The following is a 12,742-nucleotide window of genomic DNA, read 5'->3' on the forward strand; positions in this document are numbered from 1 at the left end:
TTCAATTCCCCAGTGCATACATAAGTGAGATGCACAAAGTGGCACATGTGTGTGGAGTTCATTTACAGTGGCTGGAGGCCCTGGCGTGCCCATTCTCTCTCTCTCTCTCTCTCTCTCTCTCTCTCTCTCTCTCTCTCTCTCTCTCTCTCCTTCTCTCTTTCTCTCTCTCTAATTTAGTCTTAACTTCTCTCACAGAGAAATCTCCCATTCCATCTTAATCTAGGTCATTCCACAGCTTGCATTATGCTCTTGTCATACTTCACTTGATAAATTTTATTAATTTGAAAGTGGTTTCATGGGGGGGGTATGTCTCAACACAATAAAGACTATATATAAAGCTCCTAAAGCCCAAATAACACCTAATAGGGAAAAACTCAAGGAGTTTCCTCTGTGATCAGGAGCAAGACAGGGGTGCCCACTCTCACCACTGCTCTTCAACATAGTAATAGAAGTACTAGCCCAACCAAAAAGGCAGGAGAAAGAAATAAAAGGGATTCAAATTCGAAAGGAAGAAGTCAAGTTAACCCTATTTGCAGATGGGACAATCCCATGTAAGTGACCTGAGAGTCTCCATCTCAAAATTCCTAAAGGTAATAAATTCCTTCAACAAAGTGGCAGGGTACAAAATCAATGCACAAATCAGTGGTTTTTCTATATGCAAAGGACAAAGATATAGAAAGAAAGAAATCAGTGAAGCTGCCTCATTTTCTTAGCAACAAAAAAGTTAAATACCTCAGAATAAAACTAACCAAGGATGTGAAAGACCTATATAATGAAAACATAAACACACTCAAGAAAGAAATAGAGGAGTACTTGAGAAGATGGAAAGACCTCCCATGCTCATGGAGAGGCAGAACTGATATTGTAAAAATGGCAATTCTACAGATCTAATGCAATACCAGTAAAAATACCTGCATCATTCTTCACAGAGATTGAAAAAATGGTCTCAAAATTCATATAAAATTGCAGAAGGCCTCAAATATCCAAACATTTCTTCATCCTCAGAAAAAAAAAAAAAAAAAGGTTTCTGGAAGCATCACCATACCTGATCTAAAGGTATATTACAAATCTATAGTGACAAAAACAGCATGGTAATGGAATAAAGACAGAAATGTAGACCAATGGAAAAGAATTGAAGACCCAGACCTTAGGTCAAATAACTACTATAGCTGCTTGATCTCTGACAAATGTGTCAATAATATAGACTGGAAAAAAGACAGCATCTTCAACAAATGGTGTTGGAAAAATTAGATGAGCATATGTAGGAATATAAAATTAAACCCATTCATTTCATCATACATAAAAATCAAGTCCAAATGGATTAAAGACCTTAATATAAGACCTGAAACTCTTCAACTACTGAAAGAAACCATAGGAGGCATTCTCCACAACATAGGACTAGGAAAAGACTTTCTGAACAAAACCCCAGTAGCCTAGGAAATTAAACAAGCACTCAACCAATAGGATCTCATGAAGCTCAAAAGCTTTTGCACAAATGTACTATAAGCAGAGCCACTAGATTATCCACTGAGTTTAAGAAAATCTTTACCAGCTATATCACAGTCAGAAGCCTAATATCTAGAATCTACAAATAATTCAAAAAATTAAACAATAAAAAAAATCAAACAATCTGCTCCAAAAGTGGGGCAGAGACTGAATAGGGAGTTCTCAGAGGAAGAAATACAAATGGCTAACACACACTTAAGAAAATGTTCCACATCCCAACCATTAGGGAAATGCAAATTAAAACAACTATGAGATTCTACCTCACCCCAGTAAGGATAACAAACATTAAAAAATCAAATGAAAACAAATGTTGGCAAGGATGTGGAGAAATAGGAGCACTCATTCACTGTTAGTGGGAATGTAAGATGGTACAACCACTATGGAAATAATTATGGAGACTCCAGAAAAGGATGGATATAGAGTTACCAATAGACCCTGTTATTCCCTTGATGGGCATTTACCCTAAAATGATGCTCACACAAGTGCAATAGTGGCACACAGCCATGGTGGATAAGCAACTGCTCTTTGATTGGCTAACAGATCCACGCAGTGGAAAGGAAGCCATGTCTGGAACTGGGAAAGAAGTCAGAATCATATCCAGATAATGATTCTGCTTTCCATTGTCAAGCTCCCACTAATCTTGGGCTATAAGTGCACTCTTCAAATTCTCTCGTAATTAATAATGGTTATCCCATTTAACTGGCACTGACTTTATTTTCTGTTGGAGAATCTGCTTCTCTTTTTCCAGACGGGAACTGGACCTGAGGAGATAAATGACCCAGTGTACTCCACCCCAGATGAAACCACAGAGGAATTAGGAAAAGGAGAAAGAGTGCTGCCTTCTTAGTGAATCTGATATCAGCACAAGGGTGATGGAGATAAACACTGAGGATACTCAACATCTACCAAACCAGAGATCCAGAGGATCCTAAGTGCCCATCACTGAAGTAGACTTAAAATGTTCCCAACATGGCTCAGGGAATTTTGAAGAAGAAGGGGTGGAAGGATTGTTAGAACCACAAGTTTGGACATTTTGTACACAGACATTGCCTCTCCCTCCCCCATAATGTATGACCCACAATCCCAATGGGGTTGACCTGTATCCCCAATGAGGAAGGCCTCTTCAGGAAAAGAGGAGGGAAAGGATGGTACCAACAGGTTTTGTTTAGATAAAAAATATGTCTATATCTAGTAAAAAAATATGTAAATTTTATTTTAATATGTTTTATCATAAAATTTAATGTAAAAAAGAAAGTGGTTTCTTGATGTAAATTCAATCTTAAGTATTAGAGAAATATGGATAATTCCTGAAGTAACATTATTCAAAATCTTTATACTGAACATAAATTAAAAACTATTTTTTGAATCCCATAAAAATGTCAAAAGAAGAAAAAGAGCTTGTTGTTTTCCATTCTCTCCTCTTCCTTCTTACAGTGTTCACAAGAAGCCCTTAAACACAAAGGCAGCAAACTAGACCTTGTCACATCATCTCTCAGCAGAACAAATAACGAAGTTAGGATGTGACATGCAGGGTAAGTGGCTCTTTATTTCTTTGTGAGAGTGACTTCTAAAGTTCCAACTTTACTATTGATGAAGGATATGTATTGAATATGGCTCTTGATAAAAGCAGCAAGGAATTTATATCCTCTTTATCCATTGTTGAGTTTGTGGATAGGCAGATCAAAATATTTGCCGTGGGGCTGGCTGGACAATGAACATGTCTGATGTCTCTGTTCAATCACCAGCACCATAAATAAATAATAAATAAATGACACTGAAAGGTAAACTAAGCTGGAGATGTAGCTCAGTAGTGGAGTCCACTACTGTGTACAGCATTCTGGGCTATAACTCCCAGCACCACAAAAAATAAAGTGAAATAAAAAGTTTTCATGATATTTTGCTGACTTCTCCTATAAGAACTTGAATTTACTATTCTCAAAAAATAGGTTTATAGCCGGGCGTGGTGGCGCATGCCTTTAATCCCAGCACTCGGGAGGCAGAGATAGGAGGATTGCCATGAGTTCAAGGCCACCCTGAGATGACAGAGTTAATTCCAGGTCAGCCTGGACCAGAGTAAGACCCTACCTCGAAAAACCAAAAAAAAAAAAAAAAATAGGTTTATATTATTTATATTATTAGAAGAAAAATATGCTTATTCTAAAGACATGAAATTCTAAAGAAAGAATATCACAATAATACCACTCTGTATTTAATTCTGAAATACTTATATGAAAACATATTGTTTTAAAATGTATACTACCTTAATGAGTACTTTGAAGACATTTTATATATAACAGTCTTATAGCAGTGTGGTTTTTATGAAGAATAAAGTCTTTAACACTCATTCTATAGTCCTAAAGCATCTCTGTCAACTGTATTTCGCAATCTATGTATCAAACGACAATCCAGCCAGAGTTTGTTATAGTTAATGTGCTCTTTGTTCTTTTCTTTTGTTATTGCTGTTGTTGTTTAGGATAGGATCACACTAAGTAGTCCAGGTTGGCCTTGAGCTTGTGATCTACCTGCTTCAGCCTCCCAGGTGTAGGAATTATAGGCACATACCAGCCTGCCTGCTTCCAAGCAGATTTCCTATTGTGGATGTATCTTCCTGGAAGCTCTCCACATCTCCTCCCCACAATCGTAAACGTCTTTCAGACTTGAATCTATGTGGCCACCAACACATGCTCATCTTTCACATGTGTGCTCTGGACTGCCCATGAATGTAAGAACTGTGTCACCCTCACAATTCAAGACAGCAAGAACCTAATACTATCATTCAACATCAGGTTAAACACAAGGGTCATGAGGAGACGTGAAGCTTGAAATAAAGATGTGACCAAATTTTTAGAAGAGAAAGCATCTGCCCGTAGGTAGAAGAAGATAGCTGGTAAGTACCTTCTGGGTTGCTAAGGAAATAACCTGGCACTCAAATTACTTAACTGCTGAGAAAGAAGGGGAAATGAGCCCCAGGCTTTAGAGGGACTACTGCAGGGGCTCCAACCATTTCATTCACATTCAAGGTCACCTTGGATGACTGACTGAGCCCCAATTCAGAACAACTAGTCAGAGCTCCTGGGCATGGACCCCATGGGTCAGTTTTCCTTTACCTTTTTCTAAAATATTTTTTTAATTTTTTATTTATTTATTTGAGAGCGACAGACACAGAGAGAAAGACAGATAGAGGAAGAGAGAGAGAGAGAATGGGCGCGCCAGGGCTTCCAGCCTCTGCAAACGAACTCCAGACGCGTGCGCCCCCTTGTGCATCTGGCTAACGTGGGTCCTGGGGAACCGAGCCTCGAACCGGGGTCCTTAGGCTTCACAGGCAAGCGCTTAACCGCTAAGCCATCTCTCCAGCCCCCTTTACCTTTTTCTTTTCTTGTAGCTAATGTGTTTCACAACATAAAGGCGTGGCTGACAATTACAGGTATTTTATAAAGAGAACTTCGAACTCAATAAAATTCTTTGTTGCTTCTCTAGAATCTTATAGATAAAAATCTGTCCTGTAAATTTTCCCATTGCATTTCCCGTATTTTCCCCTTGCCCCTGTTACTGCCTTTCTTTTTTTTTTTAATATTTTTTTTTATTTTTATTTATTTATTTGAGAGCGACAGACACAGAGAGAAAGACAGATAGAGGGAGAGAGAGAGAATGGGCGCGCCAGGGCTTCCAGCCTCTGCAAACGAACTCCAGACGCGTGCGCCCCCTTGTGCATCTGGCTAACGTGGGACCTGGGGAACCGAGCCTCGAACCGGGGTCCTTAGGCTTCACAGGCAAGTGCTTAACCGCTAAGCCATCTCTCCAGCCCATGTTACTGCCTTTCTTACAACCTCTGTCTGCATTCTTTTAGCAGTAGCACCAGTGGGGATGTGTTGTTCCCATTGAATATTAATAATATTCCAAATATTAAGTAAAATATTTGACTCAGAAAATCAACATTTGAAATATAAATGAACCAACAATAAACAGCTTTGAATAAATGTTTCTTTAATCCTACCAAAAACTGGTCATACTCTTCACGGTCGATGCTGCGTGTACAATAGATGTCCCCCGTATCTTTCTCTATGTAGAACAAGTTGAAAGGCTTCTTGTCCACTCCTGGTCCACTTATGGAGTAAAAGATGGTATAATTTTGTGCAGCATCAGATTGGATCTACAACAGTAAGCTACAATTTAGGGGCAGAACAAATATGTCATATCTAATATCTTCAACCTAACCTTTGTGATGGTTCATTTCTACCGTACTACTTCTCACTCACCTATTCTTTCTTCTCTCTGTTCCTCTGATCCACTACTTCTAGGTTTTCTGAATTCTTAGTAATACTGTGCAGTGTGCCTAATAATAATTATAATAATATGCATTGTGTCCCTGTTTCATCCCAAACATTTCATTACTTTCATAGCCATAACATTTGTATTATAACTTGCTTTCACAAGGCATATTCTCTTATCCCTACATATAAGTTTTTTTTTTAATCCAGAGATTTTGAATTATCTGAGATTGAAAATTATGTGACTACTCTTATGTAATGCAACTCTTCCAGATCATTAATTCTTCAAAACTCAAAAATTTTCAAAATTTTCCTAGGTTTGCATTCTAGCTATATGAGACTGAGAAAACATAGTAAACAAAAAGCAGCCATTTTTGGAGAATAAGTGTTATTAGTTTAGGCAAGAGCTGAATTGTGTCAAATCTCTGGACATAGTCTCTGTAAATGAATGCTTAAATGTCTAGCATTGTATTTGGTTGAATTGTGGTGCAAACTAAAAGGCATAAAAATGTCAAACATAAAACTTGGTTTGAAGTGCTGAATATGATTTTGGGCAGAAAAGAATGAAATCTATTGGGTCACTTTCACATTCTCCTTGTTGTGGGGAGTAGATGAGCCAATAGCTCAAAAGTTCAATACATTGTGATTTAGTTATTTATTTATCTAATGTCATACTGGGAATGGAACTCAAGGTCTTGTGCATTCTAGACAAGCACTCTACCACTGAATTGCATCCCTTTGTGTACCTTTTGAAAAGAAAAGTTTAAGAACAAAAAATCATTAAGACATGAAATACATCAATATGGAACAGACCTGCTGAACGTGTTGAGGAAACGGACCTAAGGAGTTCTCCATCAGTGAACATGGGATCGGAGCCCATTTCCTCTTACTGCGCTTGAGGGCTGTGTCTTTGGAATTCCTCCTTTTAAAAACCTATGTTTGATGAGAAAGGAGAAACACATAACATGACTTAGTATCCTTGGAACTGTAGTTTTCACATGCATGCTAGCATGGAGAAAAAAATAAGGGTGATGCATAACAGCATCCAGGAGAATTTCTGGAGTTTTCAATTTTTTTTCAGTAATACGATATCAACACACATACACACATACACACACACACACACTCACACACACACACAACTGCACACTAAATTTTGTTCCGTAGTGCCACATAGTTCCTGGTGTAACCAGTTAACAATCAGAAACTTGAAAGACATTGGGATAGATGTTTTTGAGAAACTATGGCGCACCCCTGACCCCAAGGAGAGATACTCCATTCACAAGTAGAAAAAGTGGTTTTATTCTAAGAAGAATGTCACAATTCAGATCTTTTGAAACTCTGTCTACAGTGCAAGTATTTATGTACCTGCAGAAAGACATAGGGTGCTACTTATTCAAGTGAGTTGTATGCAATTTAGAGATACTGTATAATTTGGATAAAAGAATACTATTTTGTAAGCAGTAAACATATTTTAACTCAGTGAAGTGTTCTTGCCATCAAAAGAGAATTAGCTGAAAAATCTACTTATAAATTGAATCAGTTAATAAGTTTATATGGCTAAGATCATCTTGCTGAATTTGCTTGATGGAAGATGTAAAATTTAGAAACCTTTTCCCTTTGCACTTCTAGCACTTATTTCCTTTCCTTGCCAGGAAAAAAAAAAAAAAAAATTAGCTCCTGTTCATGATATTCAAACCAGTCCAGTGGTCTGGCAACATGTCCGCTCAGAAGAGAGAGCGGGGCACTGTGGAATTTGCTAAGAAGATGAGAGTGGGTCTGAGACAATCTCCATTCTCCGTGGAGAGCACGTACCTAGTCATTTGGGAGGGAGCCACAGAGGGTGGGAAGGTGCATCCTCGCCTGCTGCTCTCTGCTCTGAGCTGCAGACCTCCCCCACCCCCTTCCCCAGCGCCCCCCCACCCCTGCCTAGTTCCTGTTTTTCCTGCCACACCTCAAAACACTCTCTGAAACCTGTGATACTCTGACTCCGCTCCTCGCTGCAGCTGCACCTTCCTTCATCATGATGCAACTGTGTGCTTAGTTCTCTGAGTCTAGTCAGCATGTTTGGTAATGAAAGTGGAGGACAACAAATGATCATTGAAGGATGACAATTTTAACCTGACAAGCAGCACAGGAAGTGAAGGGCTTTCCTAAGGACATTAAGACACGAGGCTACTTGAATCCTTTGCCCATCTTACCTTTTTGTCTCTTGCTGATAGCACAATTTCTATCTCTTTTTGTTCCTGCCTCTGGCTGTCAGAAAGCAAAATGGAAAATGTCTTCTTCTCAGAAGACAAAAGCAAGTCGCGTGTTGTGTAAATCGTGCCATCTTCTAGCACTTTAAAGGCTGGGTCACTGGACAGGGCTAGGCTGGCTGACTTGAGACACTCCTCCAGATTCACTGCAGAGAAGAAAAATGTCACAGCACTTTGTCAGGTGAAACAGGAACGGAACATGTCTTACAGGAATGACAAGGGAGTTAAGAAAGAGCAGGGACCAGAAACACCTGTCAGGCTAAAACTTAGGAGCCATGAAAATTAAATAATTAAATGAGTGGAGTCATGCTTCCCACTACTTTCTTCCTATTTTTTTTTTATTCACATATTTTTAGGTGCCACTGGATATTAGACTCAGAGCCTTATGCATGGAAGGCAAGCACTCCACCAACTACCCAGCTACATCTCCAGCCCCACCCATTACTCTCATTATAAATTGACTTAAGAATCCATTTTAATCAATTTAGTTTGCTTCCGCTTTACCTCATAACTGGTGTGTATGTGTGTGTGTGTGTTGCATAGCAACATCAAGGGGAATTTCTGGAGTATTTTAATTTTTTCAGTAGTAAGATATCAACACACACACAACACACAGACGGCCTTTGATTTGCAGTGCTTTGCATGGTGGTGTGAAAGTGGCACACATTCTGTAAGAACTGTATTTTGAAGTGTGGGTTTTGGCTTCTGTCTTTTCTCAGGCTAGGGGGGTCTGGTAGGATCCTCTCTCTAATGCTGTCCGGGGTAGTGAAAGACTCCTAGTGAGCCTGGGACAAGCGCAGTGGACTGTGTGGTAGAGCAGGTTTGTAAAATGCATTTTTTCACTTACAACACTCTCACATTATAATGAGTTTATTGACACGTGACCTATCATCTTAAGAAGTATCTAGAAGTAGATAGGTAGATATGCATACATATATATATATATATATATATATATATATATATATATATATACATACATACATACATACACACATCCACCCACAAATTTGTTGATGTTTTTTAAATCAAATTGCTGATTTCTGAATACGTTGTTCTACAGTGCTTCCATTGTAACCACATGATGTAAATAGATTTTGACAGTAATTTAAAACTATGTTGCAACAAAAAAAAAAAGAAATCTGGTCTATTATGTAATATTTCTCTCTAAAGTTACAAATAATCTTCCTGTTGTATCTTGTGGAGATTTAACAAACTCAGTCCTTATTTTGCATTCATGACACTGGTAGTATGATCCAGTGAAATTTTAATTGACTTTCATAAGCTACTCTGAGAAATAGGCCATGTAAACTCTTGGTAAATACTTGGTCACTGCTACCCATTCATGTGCAAATCTCATTTGGAAACTTCAATTGTGGCATGTCTCCTGTCTTGTATAATCAAGTAAAGAAACCTGACATCAGGATTTGGGCAGCAGGTTAGTATGTAAACATGTATTTTGGATAATTTGCTTTATTTAACTTAAAATAACTTGTTAGTTTTTCTGACAAGAAAGGTCCCTAATTACCTTTGGTGTTTTGTCTATTTTTAACCACTAACACCAAGAAAAAGAAAACAAATAGATAGCTACTTTTCACTGGGTGGCCACCTTGAACACCAAGGAGCAATTTATTCTAGGACTTTTCTCCCAAGTTTACAAGAGCAGCTGAAGTTAATCATAGCAAGTTATAACAATTAAATTATCAATATATATATCCTCACCTTTGCCTACAAGTGTTTCAGCCTTAAGATGAGAGGGAACTTGAAGAGAAATTTTCTGACAAGCATCGCAAAATAATGCCAGAACCTCCAAAGGAAAAAAAAATAAAATAAAATATGCATTTGATCATATATTTTAACATTTCAGCATTGTGGTATTAATAAAATTATTATCAAATTTGGAAAAAATAACCCCTTAGTCCTTCCATTTTTTATATATTCTTTTAAAAAGTAACTAACAATGGCAAACGGTTTTAGGAACACCGTAGTCAGTTACTACCAATGAAAAAATTAAATAGTTCTTAGGTTCTTATTGTAAGTGCAGCAAATTGGGTTACAGTCTCCTCAGTTCTTATTGCATTAGCTGCTTTTAAGACTATCCATGTTACTTTGATTACTTAGTCTGATACAGTATTTAACTTTATAATTTAATAGTCATATATTTGTTCCTACTCTCCAATCACCATTTGCAAGACTTTAGGGTATTGCGGATTAAGTGAGAAAATATTTGAGGCCTTCTTTTAGACCTACTAAAATAATGCCCACTGTTATTCACTGCCCAGATCATGTTGGCAAAACACTCCAAAATCTAAGTGTTCTCAAACCGCGCAACTAGCCAAATAAGGAAATATTCTTCAAAATGTTAACTCTAACCTTTAGCAAGTAAAGACTTTCTCACTCTAGCCCAGGCTGACCTGAAATTCACTACGTAGTCTCAGGATGGCCTCAAACTCATGCCTCCTGAGAGCTACAACTAAAGGCGTGTGCCACCATGCCTGACCCAGCTGGGGAAAAACTTTCAGTTAAATTCAAGAACTATGATTGTTTCAAAAAATTGTGTAATCTAAAGAAAACATAACATCTAAAAACACAATAAAGCTTTCCAGTTCAAAAACATAAACATTCAAAATCTTTTAAACCTTTTCCAACACCTTCACTTTGCATTCTCTTCTCATTATCAAAATAACTCCAGTTTGATTTCTCAAATATACAAGACTACAGCTAGATTTTCCAGAACCATTTGTGGTAAGTTTGGGATGAGTTTTTCGATGAAGACATATTTCTAGGGTCATGGGACACATTACGTGTGTAGATCTAAGAAAAGGAGTTTAATGTTCATACTAAGGCTGTCCATGTCTTTTCTCACTCAGCTTGAGACTGCCAGATACAATGTAGGGACCTTTAAACTCATGGTCAATTTATAAATCTTTTAGGAAGATAATATGAAAATCTGGAATTTTAACAGTCACATTTGGATACATCTTTTTAAATAACCATTATGAAAGTATAAGACATTTCATTTACTTGACTTTTTGTAGAATATCTTTGTGCCTAATGATAAGAAATGCACTAATTATATCTCAAAAACTTGTTGGGGTCAAGTCTTTTATCAGTAGTGGACTAGATATATAATGTGAACAACACACTGTGATTAGAAATAGATACATACTATATGTATATACATATGGGTACATTTGTATACATATACACATATTTATGTGTATGTATATATTGTAGGGGATATTTTCTTGTCCTCATTTCCTTCCCTCCTTGTCATAGGACCCCAACTCAGGAGTGTCCAGTCTTCCAGCAGAGCTGATGGAAGATTCCAGGCATCAGAAGTCTCCTAACTATGAAGTTACTCAGGGGCTAAGCAACCTGGGGGTTGCTTCTTTAGTGTGTATGGAGAATCAAGGATGAGGGCACAGGATATCTGGTGGGGCAGAGACCCAAGACAAGAGAAATCTGGGTCCAATTCATCCCTTGGAAATTTTTCACCACATTTTACCTAATGAATACTAAGTCCAAAGGGTTTCTGTGCACTCTTCTCACAGTTACAGGATGAGTTGACCTTCAACCCTGAGTTTTACATCATTTACATGGAGAAAATGTTGGTGTCCAAACAGGAAAAACCCTCAAACATTTGCAATTAAAATATTTTGACAACAATTTTAAAAGCAGTAAATTCACAATTCAGAATTGCTGAATGAAGATGTGAGAAAACTCTTCCCAACAAAGAAAACAAAGGATCTCTTAGATATAGTAGTTACAAAGTTACCAAGAACCCAAGAGGAAAGTAAGCTCCTGGCACTTCCAAAGACTGTCACTGTTATTGTATTTCTTCAGTTAAACTGCTACCTTAGACCGAATTTTCTTTACTTTTCTTAGCCCTTCCTGGGTAAATTAAGATAGTCTTGAATAATTCATATCTTCCCCAGAACGCTTTTCCTCTTCTTGCTGTATCCATGAGCAGATGTGATGACTAGTAATGAAAGCAAAGTTCAGAACCTTTGGGGCAGAATGCCAGAAACCTGAATTGATCCTACTATTTAGAACAACCCCATGGCAAGACTGAACAAGGACCTGCGTGGATGTTTGAAGAGTAAACTAACCACTCCCCATCTCTCCATCCTGTGAAGTTTCCTGAGAGCTTGTCCATGTCTGTTCTTCCTGCCTTCCCTTCCCACCTCTCCACTCTTTCAAGCCCAAACTGGAGGGAGGCAGCAGGTAGTGGCAGACAGGTTCCCTAGTCCTATGCACATGACGTTACTCACCAGGAGAGAGAAAAGGAGCTGCTTAGAGAAGATGCTCCCTGGGGCAGCGCAGGCCACAGCCATCAGAAGCGGTCCCAATGGCCAGGGATGGTGACCAGCTAAAGAGGTGGCCTGAGAAGCACGGGGCAGCTCAGAGTCGCTGGCACTCGGTCAAAGATGTGCTGCAGCCACCTTGGCACAACAGAGCGGCCCTGGAAGATGGTTGGGAGGAGGTGATAACCCACAGGAGGAAGGGCAGCAGAATGACTTTCCTCCTCTCCCCGGCCAGGCCTCCTCCTTCCAACCCAATTCCCTGTGGATGGAAAGAGGGTTTCCTACAAGTGAGGAGAGTGAGGTACCAAGCACCCCATGCCCAGCCACTAGCTCCTCCTCACAGTGGCTTTCAAAATTTTTCCTGCCACTTAACACATAGGCAGAAGCAGAAGGTAACACCCTC

General features: G+C 38.6%; 1 protein-coding gene across 1 annotated transcript in view; it reads right to left on the reverse strand.

Annotated features, from left to right (window-relative positions):
- The window catches only part of Dsc1 (desmocollin 1), a 29,402-nt gene extending 17,033 nt beyond the window's left edge, over window positions 1–12,369 (reverse strand). The window contains exons 1-5 of the mRNA XM_045135225.1: window positions 12,307–12,369; window positions 9,755–9,839; window positions 7,976–8,178; window positions 6,588–6,707; window positions 5,501–5,656 (exon numbers count right to left, since the gene is read on the reverse strand). Coding sequence (XP_044991160.1) covers window positions 5,501–5,656; window positions 6,588–6,707; window positions 7,976–8,178; window positions 9,755–9,839; window positions 12,307–12,369 — 627 coding nt within the window. The remainder of the gene's footprint in view (window positions 1–5,500; window positions 5,657–6,587; window positions 6,708–7,975; window positions 8,179–9,754; window positions 9,840–12,306) is intronic.
- Between the last annotated feature and the right edge of the window lie 373 nt (window positions 12,370–12,742).

This window comes from Jaculus jaculus, chromosome 15 (assembly GCF_020740685.1).
Source record: "Jaculus jaculus isolate mJacJac1 chromosome 15, mJacJac1.mat.Y.cur, whole genome shotgun sequence".
NCBI classification, from domain to species: domain Eukaryota; kingdom Metazoa; phylum Chordata; class Mammalia; order Rodentia; family Dipodidae; genus Jaculus; species Jaculus jaculus.